Genomic DNA, 16801 nt, shown 5'->3' on the forward strand with positions numbered 1-16801 from the left:
CCACATTAAACATTTCCTACTAGTGCTCAGTAAAGAATATTTATATATGTTGAAATATACAAAAAAATACAGCTTTGGCTCAGATGAATTTATAGCAATCTAGCAGCAATATTTCTTTAACAGAAGCACAACAAATATTCATTGCAATGGATTGTGAACGAGAATGATATTGGAAATCCCACCCCACTCAGCTCTGATTTGCAGAAAGGCTCATTGCTATAATTTATAGAAAGGATCTGCAATCCCTGTGGCTGCTTTCCCTGTCTATTAACATGTGTCTGTACAGTTCCGGTTGCTGGCTGCTTTGGATTGTTCTACAGCAGTAGAGTCAGGGATTTTCCACCAATACTGTTTCTGCGATGGGTTCAGAGAAACATTATTTTTCCATTTTTTTCCTTTGTACATCTTCTTCTTTTTGCCTTAAATTGTATCTCTCTGTCTTGGTGGTGTTTGTTTTGAGAGCCTGGTAAGTGCTTGGTCAAAGATGTATTGCAATTGTGCTTGACAAAGGGAGCTTGCCTTTTTTTTCGCTTAGTACACTGCTAGCACACCAACTGAATTTTGTAAATGCATGCAGCGGTGTCCTTGAAAGCTGTTTCAGGATAATTGCTGTAAGATTTGCAATATTGTATTTATATTTAGCCTCCATATGTAAACAGATTCATAGCTGAAATGGTTGCCTGTTCCTCTATGTTAATATTCATCTACATTATTAAACATGGCACTAAATTACTCATAATACCAGACTGTAGTATATACTAATACAAATTTAGACTGTCACCTATGAATTGCCTTATGGAATATTTTAATTTACACTCTTCTGCGGTATAAATACTACAGTTATTTGATAAATGTTGATCTTGATTAATGGATACTGTAGAATATTGCTGCTTAATACTGTATATTTTAATTAAAACTGAACCTATGAACTGCTTTTTAAGGTTCTCTTTAAAGCATTTATTAGAACAGCAATTTCCTGCATTTTTCCACTGCAGTGGTTGATGCAGGTGTTTAAAGTTTGCTCTACTGGGTGATATTTACTCCTATGCTTACAAAAGATATTTGCATGGCATGGTGTTAATAACTCCACTCTGTGGTAGTTTTGGGAGCAAGCTATATTTCAAATTACTGAAATTATAGTTTATAATTTAACCCAGTTAAGTAAAAGACAAGGCAGTCGTGATTTCGACGTTTTAAATTATTTACTGAGTTATTGCACCTTTTTTGAGCATGTCAAGTGCTGCCTCGCTTCTGTTAAGGACAGCAGTCATCCTGAAAGTTCATTTTGTAAAATTATTATCGACTTGTGTACATGTCAGGTTTCATGGCTTGTTTCCGTCACACTCCAGACATTACACCTGAACTCTCCTTACTCTTCCAAATTTTCCAAAAAAGATAAAGGAAATTGCAAAGTTTCTCTGAATCAGCAACATAAATTTGCACGTAGCTACAATTACTTTTTTTACTGATCTCAGGAATTAACAAGCTGTTCCAATTCTCTGCCTTTGTCTACTCAGGGCACTTCTCTGTGAGAATTCCTTTAACAGTGACCAACCTAGACCAAATCTTTGTGGTATTCAGGTTTTGTGTTCAAGTTGTGTTCTGATACCAATTTATTTTCTTTACATTACCTACCTAATCCCTCTGATCAAGCATCTCCCCTGTTTTGGAGACCACCATTTTTTCCTAATCATTACCTAATCAAATATATTTCTGAACCTTGGCTTCCTGTTATGTTACCCTACTCTTCCTTGATTGCTCATCCTTGTTAAACAGTGTGCTTAGTAACCCTAACATCTGAAGTTAAATTTCTCCTCTCTGTGCTTTTGTTCCTATAAGGTCTCATCTACTCCAATATTTCGCAACTATTCTTACTTTCTTTTTTTAAATTCCTGCACATGTTGCACCTATTTGAAGGAAAAAGTGCAATGCTCTTAAATTCTGATCTTAATTTCAAAATTATCATCCGTCTCCCCTCCCCATCCATGTGATCTCCAGTTCTATTGTGAGACTGTTGTTTCTAGCTTCATGTTCATCCTCAAATTTAGTTACTTTATCATTAGCAATCAGCTCTTATACTACAAAAGACTCAAGGGAATGGTATTCTCTTCTAAGCCTCTCTTCCTTCTCTTTCAGGACCTGAACTTGTATGAATAATCTAATACTATTCCTATGTCTTTGTCTGTGTTCATATGATCTTTGTAATTGTTCATTGTTCTCATCAATCAGCAACCTATAAATAGTTCAATAACATGAGAACAGGAACTAATGTGACTCATGAGATGGATCTGGTAGATAAATATTCTGCCTTTTCATGGAGTCATAAAATCATATAGCACAGAAACAGATCTTTTGCACCCCAAGTTTATGCCTATCATCTATACTATTTCCATTTGCCAATACTTGGTCCATAGCCTGCTAAGCCTTGGCAATTCAAGCTGTAATCCAAATGCTACTTAAGTATTGTGAGAACCTGTTCCACTACCTTCTTGGGCAGTGCATTCAAGATTCCAAACACTCAGTGAAAAGATTCTTCCTTGGATTCCCTCTAAACATAGGCCCTCTAGTCTTAGACTCCTCTGCTACAGGAAAAGAATTCTTGCCAACCACTCTATTTATGTCTCCCATCATTATTTTTATATTTCTCTCTGGACCATTTTAGCCTCCTTTGCTATGATGTGGTGTTATTGGACTCACAATCCAACTGATCTGTTTGTTCTTTGTAAGTGAATAAACCTGCCCTCCTTGTGGCTACACTTGTTAGAGCTCTTGGGTAGGGTTTGAACTACGTTGACGATAGGATGGAACCAGAATGATAGGGCTGAGGATGGTGCAGTTGATGTAAAAGTCAGTGCAGTGTTTAGTGAGACTGTAAGGTTGGATAGGCAGACGATAGGGCAAAATTACAGTCAGTAGGATGATTGAAGTGTAACATGGGGATAAAACTGAAAAGGGTGATGAGTACAGGATTGAAAGTATCATATTTGACTGTACACATTATACAGAATAAAGTAGATGATCTTGTAGCGCAGTTAGAGATTGACAGGTATGATGTTATGGGCGTTGCTGAGACGTGGCTGGAAGAAGTTCATAGTTAGGAGCTTAACATGCAAAGATGCACCTTGTATTCAAAGCACAGAAAGGTAGGTAGAAGGGGTGGGGTGGCTCTGTTGGTTAAAAAATGAAACTAAATCCTTAGATGAGGCGACATTGGATTGGAAGATGTAGAATCCTTGTGGTTAGAGGGAAGAAAAAACCCTGATGAGAGTTATATGCAGGCCCCTGAAGAGTAGTCAGGATGTGGGATATAAATGTTAATGGGAAACAGAAATAGAAATGGCATGTAAAAAGGACAAAGTGACTCATGAAATGGACCTGGTAGATAAATATTCTGTCTTTTCATGGGGTCATAAAGTCATGGGGGATTTCAATATACAGGTACAGTAGGTGGATTGGTAAAATCAGGTTAGTACTGGATCCCAGGAGACAGAATTTGTAGAATGCCTGCAAGATGGCATTTTAGAGCAGCTTGTGCTGGAGCCCACTAGGGAAAGGCAATTTTCTGGATTGGGTGTTGTGTAATGAACTGGATTTGATTAGGGAGCTTACAGTAAAGGAATCTTGGGAGGCAGTTTGAGAGGGAGAAGATAAAGTCTGATGTAAGTCTGAGTAAAGGGAAATACAGAGACACGGGAGTGGAGTAGCCAAAGTTGATTGGAAGGGGACACTCATAGGGATGATGTCAGAACAGCTGCAGCTGGAGTTTCTGGGGGCTATTCAACAGGAGCAGGATAGATGGATAGATACGTCCCAAAGATAATAAAGTATTTCAAAGGGAGGATGTGGCAATTGTGGGTGACAAAGGAAGTCAAAGCCAGCATAAAAGCAAAAGAGGGAGCATAGAACATAGCTAAAATTAATGTGAAGTTAGAGTAATGGGAAATTTTTAAAGCCAACAGAAAAGAAAGGAAAGGAAAGGTACGTTGCATCCGGAGTTTCTCCGGTTAGCGGACGATTTCCCTCCATACCTCTCTGACATACTGGGGAATCACGGACGAGGCAAGTTACAGCAGTGGTTTGCCATTGCCTTCTGCTGGGTGAGTTTCCAAAGCGATCTCCAGCTCATAACCCTGCACGGATGGAAAGCGTGCAGGGGAGCCGGCTGGATTCAAACTCGGGACCTTCCATCCCGAAGTCCGGCACTGATGCCACTACACCGCAGAAGTCAACTTAAAAAGAGAGAGAGAAAAGTTTAAATATGAAGGTAGGCTAGCCAAAAATTATCAGAGGATACCAGAAGTTTTTTTAATATATAAAGAATAAAAGAGAGGCAAGAGTGGATATTGGTCTGCTGGAAAGTGATGCTGGAGAGGTAGTAATGGGGACAAAGAAATGGCAGATGAACTTAATAAGTATTTTGTATCAGTCTTCACTGTTGAGGACAGTGCCAGATATTCAAGAGTGTTGGGGGCAGGAGTGGCGTTGCTATTACTAAGGAGAAGGTGATTAGGAAGCTGAAAGGTCTGAAGGTTGATAAGTCACCTGGACCAGCTGGACTACACCTCAAAATCCTGAGAGTGGTAGCTGATGGGATTGTGGGAGTATGAGTTATGTTCTTACAAGAATCACTAGATTCTGGAATTGTTCTGGGGGACTGGAAAAGTGCAAATCTCACTTCACTCTTTAAGAAGTGAGAGAGGTAGAGGAAAGTTAAATTGGCCTGACTTCTGTGGTGGGGAAGAGTCTATTATTATGGATGAGGTTTTAAGGCATTAATCAGAGTGCACTTGGAATATTGTGAGTAATTTCAAATGTTGAAAGGGTTGGACAGAGTAGATGTGGAAAGGCTGTTCCCCTTGGTGGGTGAGTCCAGGACAAGAGGCCACAGTCTTAGAATTAGAGGGTAGCCATTTAAAACAGAGATGAGGAGAAATTTTTTTAGCCAGAGGGTCGTGGATTTATGGAATTTGTTGCCACGTATAGCTGTGGAGGCCTGATCATTGAGGGTGTTTAAGGAGAAGATTGATAGGTATCTAATTAGTCCGGGTATCAAGGGATATGGGGAAAAAGCCGGAAATCGGAACTAGATGGGAGAATAGTTTAGCTCATGGTGGAGTGGCGGAGCAGACTCGACTGGCTGAATGGCCTACTTCTGCTCCTTTATCTTGTGTGATCTTGTGTGAATTTTGTGCCCTTTATGTAACAAAAGAAGTTCTGATATTGGTGGTTGATGAAAATGAATTGGAGAATGAAAGGGTTAGCGTATGAGAAGTGTTTGATAGCTCTGGGCCTATACTCGCTGGTGTGAAGAATGACTGGGGATCTCGTTGAAATCTATTGAATATTGAAAAGCCGAGACAAAGTTGGTATAGAGAGGATGTTTCCTAATGAGGATAGGTCTAGGACTAGAGGGCACAGTCTCGGAAAAGAAGTATATCCGTTTAGAACAGAGATGGGAAGGAATTTCTTTTGCTTGAGTGGGTAGAATTCATTGCCAAAGATGGCTGTAGAGGCCAATTCATTGAGTATGTTTAAAGCAGAAGTTGATAGGTTCTTAGTTAGCCAGGGTGTCAAGTGATATGGGGTGAAGGCAGGAGAATGGTGTTGAGAGAGATGGAATGTTGGAGCAGACGCGATGGATCGAATGGTGTAATTCTGCCCCTACTCTAAGTCTTATGGTCTGACAAATCACCAACTCTACTTTTGTTGTTTATAGGCAACTCGTAGATTGGTAGGCTGTGAAATGGCTGGCATAGTCTTAAGTAGGGAATTCCTTCTGGCTCTTCCACTCCCTAACGTTTAGCACTGGCATTCAGCTAAATAGCACATATTTTCTCTCTAGAGTTTCGTCTCCAATCTTCCTGACTAAGGTCTAATAATTTTGTGTAATATATCTATGTGGTCATTTTCTGATTTTGCACAGAAGTGCATCAGTGTATCTTTTAATATTAAGGTTGCTTTTTAAATGCAAGCTGTTTTAAAGGCAGGAACATGGTTACGTACAGGACATCCCATGTAAGCAGATGAACTGAACCAACTTACAGATTGCAAGAGAGAGAACATTTGCTTATGTGGGAAATTAGCATAGAATATGTATATTATAGCTGAATCTTGTTCCTAAATGGTGCCAGATGAATGAAATAAGTTAAAGTTTGAACTGCATTTGACTATGACTGGCAGATACAGTAATTGCTGCTCTTGCTATTTTATAACATCTCCTTAATTCGTGCAGTGGGTACTTCAAAGTCAATGATGCCAATCAAAGGAATCACCCTTTTGATTAATTCCTGTAAATAGCAAATTCAAGACCACGTTCTTCCATTAGTTGCATGTCTCTGCTACCAGGCCTACTGCTCTTCCTCCTTGTGTTCTCCAGTTCAGGAACTCCCAACACAGCTAAGTATATCTCCACAAATTTTGAACTCAGTTAAATCAGTGATCATGAGCAGAAATAGACCTGATACTCTTCAAGCAGTCTGAAAATACTAGATCTGTCTGAACACAGTTTTGTTCCATTCAAATAGCAGGCATAGCCTTAAACATAGAAACATAGAAAACCTGCAGCACAATACAGGCCCTTCGGCCCACGAAGTTGTGCCGAACATGTCTCTATCTTAGAAATTACTAGACTTCCCTATAGCCCTCTATTTTTCTAAGCTCCATGTACCTATCCAAAAGTCTCTTAAAAGACCCTATTGTATCCACCTCCACCACCATTTCCAGCAGCCCATTCCACGCACTCACTACTCTCCGAGTGAAAAAACTTACCCCTGACATCACCTCTGTACCTAATCCCCAGCACCTTAAACCTGTGTCCTCTTGTGGCAACCATTTCAGCCCTGGGAAAAAGCCTCTGACTATCCACACAATCAATGCCTCTCATCATCTTATACACCTCTATCAGATCACCTTTCATCCTCCGTTGCTCCAAGGAGAAATGGCTGAGTTCACTCAACCTGTTTTCATAAGGTATGCTCCCCAATCCAGGCAACATCCTTGTAAATCTCCTCTGCACCCTTTCTATGGCTTCCACATCCTTCCTGTAGTGAGGCAACCAGAACTGAGCACAGTACTCTAAGTGGGGTCTGACCAGGGTCCTATATAGCTGCAGCATTACATCTTGGCTCTTAGCCTTATTCGTGATAACTGGAAGAAAGGATTGTGGGAGTTTTTAAAAAGTTCAATTTTTCAAAATCCTAATTAAAGAATGGCTTAATTCAGAAAAGGGATCATCCTTGTATCCCTTCGTACTTCTGCAATCTCCTCTAGCTCTAACTGAGAGACTATTGTACCTAGTCTTATTTTCATCATTGAATTCAATTGTTCTTATAATTTTTGCAAAGACCCTAAGGTCTGGAATTCCAGCACTAAGCCTTTCTACCTCCTCCTTCAAGAATTGAACTTGCATGTTTATTAGACTCTTGCTGTTGTTAAATTGTGTGGGAGGGGATGTGAAAGTGCCCTGTGTAGGTGGTACAAGCTACAGCTGCGATGTTCTGGAGCATATAATCATAGTCATAGAGTGATACAGCATGGAAGCAGACCTTCAGAACACCTTTCCCATTCCAATCAAGATGCCCATCGAAGAAAGTCCCACTTGCCTGCACTTATAGCACATTTTTCTAAACCTTTTCTATCTGTGTACCTGTCCAAGTGACTTTTGACTGTTGTTATTATACTTGACTCAACTACTTCCTCTTGAGCACAGCCACTCCCTGCATGAAGGAATTGCCTCACAGATCCCTTTTATTTCTTTCCCTTCCCACCTTAAAACCTCTACTCGCTAGTTTTTGATTCCCTCTACCTGGGAAAAGAAATGTGTGCATTCAGCATATCTATATGTAAGGTAGTGTAGGGAATGCCATTCAAGACATGCTATTGAATGTTGCTGGAATGAGCTCATTTGGAGAAGTAGATAAATACTCCTTTGAGCCTTGTTTATGATGGGAAGGCATTAGAAAATCAGGAATAGGGATTAGAGTAGGGTGTGATGGACTGTGACCGAGGATATCTACCTCTGATTTATTCTTTTAGTAGCAACATAGATAACGCTTCCAGTCAATGAAACCCCAAGAATATTGATACTGGTGGGGCTATCAACGACAACATTGAGTATCAAGGCAAGATGGTTGAACTGTATCACTTTAGAGGTATTTATTGCTATTTGGAAGGCTGCTATTCAGTCCAACAGTTACATCCTAGCTCCCACAAAAACATTCCAGTTAAATTCATTCCCTCTCTTGCTTCTTATTAACCCAATAATTTACTTCCCTGTCCATTTCCTTCTGATTTTTTTTTTGTCATTTGCCAATGCTGGGGTCAGTTTACAATCTCCACTTGACATCGCAATGCATCCTCAAAATGCAGGCAAATTTGGAGCAACCAGTGGAAACCCATGAATTCACCAAGAGAATGGTCAACTTCCACAGAGAATAGGAGGGTGGAGATCAGACTCTTGGTCACTGAAGCTGGGGTGCCGCAGCACTAATTACTGCTCCACTGTACAATGGTTGCCTGTTGTTTGTCTGGTGTTAACCACGTTTACCAGTGTTGCTGAAGCTTCAATATAGCCTGAGTCTTGCTAAATGAAGCAGGAACTGAGTACCGGCAAATGGAAGAGTATTCAGAAACTACGAGCAACCATCCACAACTTTGATCTTATTATGAAGGGGTGTCATGAAAGAAATGGCCAAAGACAGTTGGACCCAAGACCCTGCCTAGAGGAATTCTAGCAATGATGTCTGACTCTGAAATGAACAGGCCTCCATCTTTGTTTGTAATAAATATTAGATGAAAGGTGAATTTGCTTCAATGGAAGTGCAGATATTCTTCAGAATTTTCATAGTAAAAGGTTTATTAAGTCTAGTATGTTCGGCAACTAAGAATCTTCTGCGGCTTCCCTTACAGCATTGAACTGTATCTGCCATATTTCAAAGCTGTAATCCCTTTAGTCATTTAGAAGTCTATTTTGCATTTGGATTACTTATCTTGTAAAGATCTTTTCTGTTAAGTAAATTTAGAGTTTATATTTTAGGGCCATGGATTGAATAGAGAAATAACTGACCTATACGATGAAAGCTCTTGGGTGTCAGTTTAAATAGCAGCAGATTGTATTGCTGTTACTTAGTAGAGATGAAATGGTTCTGTATAGATAAGGATCATAAATCTTCTGAACTCTAATGCTCTTCACAAAATGGTGCAAGTGGCCAAAATAGGATCTTGGTGCTGCTTCTCTAATTTTTGCTAACGTTATGGGATGAATCTTGAAGAACCTAATGGTATTTCAAGGCTACATTAATCAGAAGCATGAAGAACATAAAACAGTCCTGTCTGTCTTCTATGTACTTTGGAGTTAGTCTTGTGTGTCATTCCAGCTGGAAATGCGATGGAAACTAACCATTGCAAAAATATATATTTTATTGATATGGCAGATTCTTTCTCCACTAGTCAATGGTTTTAAAATAATGTGATGTGTAGTAGAAAACGGTTAAATATTCCGGATAAAATCAAGTAGTAGCAAAAAGTACTGAGGGTTTAGTTTACTGACATTCTACACGATAACCATTGGCTGATAAGAAAATAATATGAAAACAAAGATAAAATAGTAGTGACATGTTCTGATGCCACTGTGTAAAAATGTGGAAATTTTTTCCAAATTGGTATTCACCCAACTTGTTTTAAGTTGATCTAATTTGAATAATTTACGGTTCAGAATTTCATCAGCTTCTAAAATGTGAGCGAAATGATGATCACTACTATGAAATGTGTTTTAACTACATCAGACATTACCCAACAACACAAAAAGTGAACATCAAGCCATGGTAAGTTCCTGTATAAATATTAAGGTGGACTTCTTGTATTGGTGTCCTCATGACATCCAACATCTGCAATTTACCTCACTGCAGTAGGAAGGAGAAGCACTTCATCTCTCCAGCCATGCGTTTTTTGCAGGAAACATTTTGAGGGCAATATGATATTTTGCAGCTAACAGTATGTTTAACAAAATAAGGAAGATTTAACTTGGGAATAATGTCCTCATTATTCTACCCTGGATTTCAAGGATCGTCCTTCCTTGAGATGGTGCCTGTGGTACGAGGTGAACCTCAGTCCCAAGCCATGACTGAACTTTGTCTCTAAACATTAGGCATGCAACAGGAGTAAATCTGCTGAGCTTGAGGCCTTCTGGCTGTGGTAGAGCAGAGTATACCAGCAGAAGCTCAATTATATCCCTGAGATGTCTGCAACATTCCTACCCTAGATGGGATGCCAATTATATTCTTCCCACTTCATATTGTGGCATAGATTGGAACTATCTTTTTCCCTTGAATTCTGGGTCTGTAGCTCTCATAGGCACATGCCCAAAGGCAAATAGTAAAGATGTGTCTTGAAATTCCGGGCAGGCTGAGGACAGAATCCCAATGTAAACAAACAGGCTTTACATTCTTGTTAATGTCTTGATTGGGGTATGATCCCTAGGCAGAAAGTGCAGGGAAACCTTCTATATTTTAATGCACCATGAGCAGTCAGATATCCTAACATCCTAAAACCTGTAGAGTTACATTACTGGTAGGCTGGCTATACAGAAACATTTCACGTTCTTATTAGAATAATCTCTCCACGGAGGCAGTGTTGTTAATGCTGTTCGTTCATTGCCTTGTGGCAGCATTGCTATCGAGAGATCTGTGCCACATAAGGTCAGTATTTACCCCTCAAAGAGAATGCACAATGTGGTTGTAAGAATGATGATGTTTTTATTTTGAAAGGCAAATCTCCACTGAGTTACTTTGAGGAATGTCAGATCACACATTCCTCAAAGTAACTCACTAAAGAGGCCAAGCACAAAAGCTTTCTGAGAATCTACTGGAAAGATGGAGAAAAGTTCAGAATGAGCAGGGCAACCCAGCAATCTTGTCAATGGGATGGAGAAGCTGCTACTTAGGGAGTAGACAGAGAAAGCGAAGGGCAGGAATGTTGCTCATTAAAGAAAGATGTGACAAAAAAAAGGTTGATGAAATGGCATGCTTTGTCAAGGAAAAGACTTCATCTTTAAGGGAAGATCCAAGCAACATATTACAGCACTGGCCTTGACAATCCTATAGTCATCATCTGCACTTAACTCATTTATGAAAACTCTGTCAATCTGCACTTAGCCTTTCCTTGGGCATGCAGGTTCATCAACTTCACACATTTGGCACCACTGCAGACCACCCATCCTGCAACTGCATCTTGCATTTGAGAATCAGAAAAACTGCGGATGCTGGAAACCTGAAATAAAAACAGAAAGTACTGGGAGCATTCAGCAGACCAGACAATATCTGTGGATGGAGAAAAGGGGTTAACATTATAAATCAAAGATGCTTTTAGGGTTAGAAAAGGGAATGAGAAAACACAAGTTAGTTTTAGGCTGATGAGAGGGTGGAGGAGAGGTGGTGCCAGCAGTACTATGTTGAATAGTCTGATGCTGAAGTCACCTGACTGATGACGAAGAAAATTAGAGATATTAAGATAGGAAAAAAAACAAGCAAAGTATAATAACTTTTTTTTTTAAGGGCCATTTGAAAGAACATTCTCTCTAATCTCTTATTTCACAGCTTTTAATTTTTTTGGTTTGCATTTTCTCTGTTTCTTTCTCATCATCAGCAGCTCAACACCATGGTAATCCTAACATTGCTTTTAGCCTCTTCAATCCCTCTCCTGCCCCTCTGTAACTTAAAGCTAACTTGCTTTCTCTCTCTCTTCAGATTCTGAGAGAGTTAATACTCTTTCCCTCACCTCCTCCCCCACCCCATAGATGCTGCCTGATTTTCTGAGTCTTTCTGACAGATACAGAACAGTATATTTTACTGATTTTAATTTTTACTTTACCTCACATGTATCATTGGTTACTTGAGCGTAATAGCCACATTGCTGAACAGATTGTGCAACAAATCCTGAAGCACTTCACTCCTCTGAGCTGTAAATATCACTGCTCAATAGGAAGTAGCGCAAGCGAACAAGCAAACGATGAACATACCTGAATGCTTGACCCCAGGGAAGGAAGCTGCTGGTAATTGAGAGAAGGTCATCACCAAGGACCTGGATCAGTGAGGGGCAGGATTTACATGAATTGGTGATGGAGGTGTCCTTGTACCAAATACATCACCTATCTTTTTATTTTCCCTCATTCCACAATCTTGTCTGGTTCACAGTTGTTCACAGAAACACTTCCTTGCCTTCACCACAACCCAACACTAGTCTAGTTTTCATTTCTGACGTAGCCCAACTAGAATATGCCTAGACAGTGAGCAAAGAGGAAGCAGAAATGACATCTCAATCTGTTTAAAAGTTCTTGTGAAGTTTTTTTTGTTCATTTATGGCTGTTGACATCATCTAGGTTTATTACTCAACCTTGAGAAGGTGAAGATGAGCTGATACATTCCTTTGAGGTTGATTTGACAGTGTTCTGGGATAGGGTCATTCAGTATCTACAAATCGTGACAGTGAAGGGACAGTGATATATTTCTAAGTTAGGATTATGTGTGACTCAGTGAGCAATTTGTGTAGGTGAATGTTTTCAATGTACCTGTTGCCCTTCTATGTGATAAGAGTTTGCGAATTTGAGAGATTTTTTTTAATGAATAAGTTTTGGTCAGTTTGTTAAACCAACTTTGTGTGTGGTAATGCAGCCAGGCTTGCGGATAGAGTACTAATTCAGTGGGTAACATTGTCTTGAGCGGTGTTGAATTTCTTGGGTATTGGAACTGTAATCATTCAAGAAAATGACTCGTGTCATAAATGATAGACAGCTATTGGGGACACAGGAGGATATCAACATCTGGCCTTGTAGATACATTATTTATGTGTCTTTGTTGCAAGAATTATATGTCATTTATTAGACCATGCCTCGGTGTCGATTAGATCTTGCCCTATGCAGATTGTTAAGGACTGTAAATAGAATTGGATGTTGTGTGATCATCACATAACCTCTAACATTATGATGTAAGGAAAGTTAATGATGAAATAGCTGATGGTTGGGACTGTGCTTTGCTCTGAGATAGTCTTGCAGCAATATTCTGGGGCTGAGATGATTGACATCCCACAGCCATCAGTAACTTCTCTTGGGTAAGCTATGTCTCCAATCATTGATGCTCTGTTCTCTTTGATTCCAATTGAGTTTAATTTTACGAAGACTCCTTGATACATGGTCAAATTCTGCACTGGCATTATAGGCAATCACTGTCACTATAATCTCAAAAACTCACTCCATGATTTAAAGATTTTGACAAAGGTTGTTTTGATATATGACACAGGGTGATCTTGGTGAACCCAGACTGGGCAATGATGAGCAGGTTGAGTAAGAGCCTTTTGATAGCATTGTACATAATATCTTCTATCTCTTTGTTAATGACTGAAAGTATACTGACTGGGCAGCAAGAAGTTGGACTGGATTTGTGTCACTTTTTGTTGTCAGATACACTTGGCTAATATTCCTTATTACTGGATACTGGTTAGTGTTATATCTGTACTGGAAAAATTGTGTGCAACTGGTTCCAGAACATAGGCCTTCAGCAGTAAAGATAGATGTTGGAAAAGCTTCAACCTATATTACATCCATGCCTAGCTATTTCCTGAAATTCCACAGCCTGAGTCTACTTTTCCACGCATTATTTCCTTATAATATCAGATTCCATTCAGTCACAGTAGAAAATGCCATTAATGTGTCAATGAGAATAATGGAGAAATTGACTGGGATTGGAGTGGGAAAGCAGCTGCATTGTTATAGAATAGAATGGAGGTAGCACTCTGAAGGATGTGATGGAGATTGCATTAGAGGAGTTGGTGAGAGAGATACTGTCAGCTGCTAATGTATTTCCAGACTTATGACTGTAGTATTGAACATCATTTTGATTCTACTGATCTTGGTGTTCTTGTAAGATTATTAAAGGAGATTCATCTTTACCCAAGGAGGTGGGGAAACCAGCTGTGGCACTTTGGGGTATTTGAATAGATTAGCCATGTTGGCAGTTAATCTTCAGGCAATTATTAATCAGTGCCTAAAGATAAAATGCCTGGACCTTCACCATTCTTCTTGCAATATATATGTTGTAAGAAGAATAGATTGGTTAATTGGACTATTGGTTAATCAGGGCAGCAGCTAACTGGGACAATTCTTAAAGAAGAAAAGCTGATTGAGAAAAATGTCAGGATTCTCTTCATTTATTTGGGACACTAGGCAGGAGACTGTGCGAAAATGTTCTAACTAGTGCCAGTTGTGCACACTTGTTCGACTGTTAAATTCTAGACTGTGCTCAGAGCAATCTGTTTTTAAATAGCACCGTTTGCTTGTGTATATGTTCAAAAAGCAGTGATTTTTGTCACTCATAGTTGATGGAGAATAAGCAGTAAGACAATTCAGAACTGTTTTGCTCACTGCAGTTTCATGCATTCAGGCTTCAACAAGTTAGGAACTACAAAGAACTTTAAGGTATCAACAATCATCTTGAATATTACAATGAGAATGAAGATTAAGAAGATGCAATTGTCGATGGTATATTGTATGAAGATGGTCCATATGTAACCAGGTGACTGTTGAATATCTTTTTTTTTACTGTTAAAGTGCACTTGTGTACTCACTTTGGTAATGCTAAAATAGTTACCTGTGATTTTAAGAGAAAACAGTGAAGTCATTACGCACAGGTGGAGTAGAACGAAGAGTTAGTTGCCATGGTCTAGAAAGAACAGTGTTTGAGTGCTTTTCCCAGGTTTGGTGAGGAAAGATTTTCATGAGAAAATTAATCAGTGCTGGATTGCGTGATTGGGTGATGTTCCTTATCAGCGTATGTGACCGCTGAGAAGTCGTTTCAAGGTCTAGCCTATATGTGTTTGGAAGTCAAGCATGTGTGTGCCAAATAATTACCACTACCGTATTGATTTTGTATATTTTGCTTTAGTTATTTTCATACTGCATACGTAACAAGGGTGTGGTCCAAAATTAAGCTGAGAATGTAACAGCAGGATCTCTTTTTTTAAAATTCATTTTGTCGTTTTTTATTTTGATTCCCACTTTCTGCATTAAAGCATCTAAAACAGATAAAGGAATTCAAGACCCAAAAAAGTATTTGTTGTTCTGCATCTGTATTTTTCCCCAGGCCACAAAAATTATCTGCACTAGGTGTCCACACTAATTTTGTTCATTGTTTATATTAGATGAATTCCTCTGTTGATTACTATTGGAACTATTGCGCAGTTTTATATTGCTGTAGTGCTATTGGTGGTGTTCGAATTTGTTCTGTATTTCATGTAAATACATAATTTGTTACTCATTTTGTCTTTTTTTTTATACCTTTTTAACTACTTCCATTAAACTTTGTCTAATTTTGGCAGCCAACTAATTGGGCCAAAATGTACTGGTTTGATGTGCCCCAATTAACTGTAATCCACTATATATATTTCTTAGTTACTTTTTAATTTTAGTAATTTTTTTTAGTTATTCTTATGTTTTAGAATGTGCTGCTGGTGCAAAACAACAGATTTCATCACATAAGCCAGTGATATTAAACCTGATTCTGATTCCAAGGGTTTTGATTAACATTCCTGCACAATGGTACATACAGCTCCCTGTGAGCTGAAAACAGAGTATGAGACACTAATACTTATTTTAGCCCTCAGAGCTGTCAACTGAACACCTTACACAAATACATTGTAGGAAAAATAGAAGTCAGTATAAATTCTGATGTGATTGTGAGGAATACCCAATTGAGCTCAACATTCACAAATCCGACAGATCCTCTCTGGTCGATGAGCATCCCTTATATTTAGGTACGTTTGTGAGCAGTGATGTGTGTCCAAATAAAAACTCAAATTTATGCTAATATTTAGCTACTTTCATTTCCTGATGTTCCAGATCATAATATTAAAGAATTAAGATGCAGCACTTGAGAGACTTTGAAGAGCATTTTTTTTCACTCGGTTGAAACTGGATGAAGGTGGGGGTGAGGGACAATCGTGGGTGGGCTAGTCATGATGGCATTGCTTTGTCACACTATTGAAGAATCCAATGGCTGAGGGTTATTAAATGAACAATAATTGCTTAACCAATTCATAGGGATGAAGGTTATTAGTGAAGAAAGTAATATTCATATTTGTGCAAAATCATAGTTAAACCAATGAGGCTTGAGAGATTGGTATGTGAAGGGATTTCTGCCTTCTCGAACTGAATAAATTGTCAAGTATTAATGTACAGATAGAGCATTATAAAACACTAGAAGGTAAGAATACAAGGTGTTTTTGGTCAGATGGTTGTTTGATGAGGAGAAAGCATTGGTGTATACCCTCTGAAGTTTGGAAGAGTAGGTATGATCTTACTGATACTACCATAGTTCATAGAGGGCTTAATGGTGAATCCAGATGGGCTGACTCGCCTGGTAGATGATTACACTGCCTGGAGTGAAATGTGTGGTCATTTAGATTTCAACTCAAATTTCTTACTCTGAGGGTTGGACGTCCATCAGGTTCTCTTTTCCAGAGGATAATAGAAGCTTAGTAGTTGTGAGTAGCTGAGAATGAAAACACTTTGGGATAGCATGGAGAATTAAGGATGTGGGATACGAATTTTTAGTCAAAGAATTAGCAGAATGTACAAGTTACAGATTATTTGTAACTCATTTTGTAAGTCCATATACTTCCTCTAGCCTTAAATGTCTACCACTCCCTCCAATTCATTTTCGTCTGGAACATCACCTATGTACTTTCTGAATCCAGTGTATACTTGGAAGAGTAGGATTATCACAGTTGAACATTCTTAATCATTCCATTTTGTGCA

At 39.0% G+C, this 16801-nt stretch overlaps 1 protein-coding gene across 1 annotated transcript in view; it reads left to right on the plus strand.

Annotated features, from left to right (window-relative positions):
* Window positions 1-318: 318 nt before the first annotated feature.
* gabrg1 (gamma-aminobutyric acid type A receptor subunit gamma1) overlaps window positions 319-16801 on the plus strand; it is a 148769-nt gene continuing 132286 nt past the window's right edge. The window contains exon 1 of the mRNA XM_063042131.1: window positions 319-466. Coding sequence (XP_062898201.1) covers window positions 360-466 — 107 coding nt within the window. The 5' untranslated portion in view covers window positions 319-359. The remainder of the gene's footprint in view (window positions 467-16801) is intronic.

Source organism: Mobula hypostoma, chromosome 3 (assembly GCF_963921235.1).
Source record: "Mobula hypostoma chromosome 3, sMobHyp1.1, whole genome shotgun sequence".
Taxonomy (NCBI): Eukaryota; Metazoa; Chordata; class Chondrichthyes; order Myliobatiformes; family Myliobatidae; genus Mobula; species Mobula hypostoma.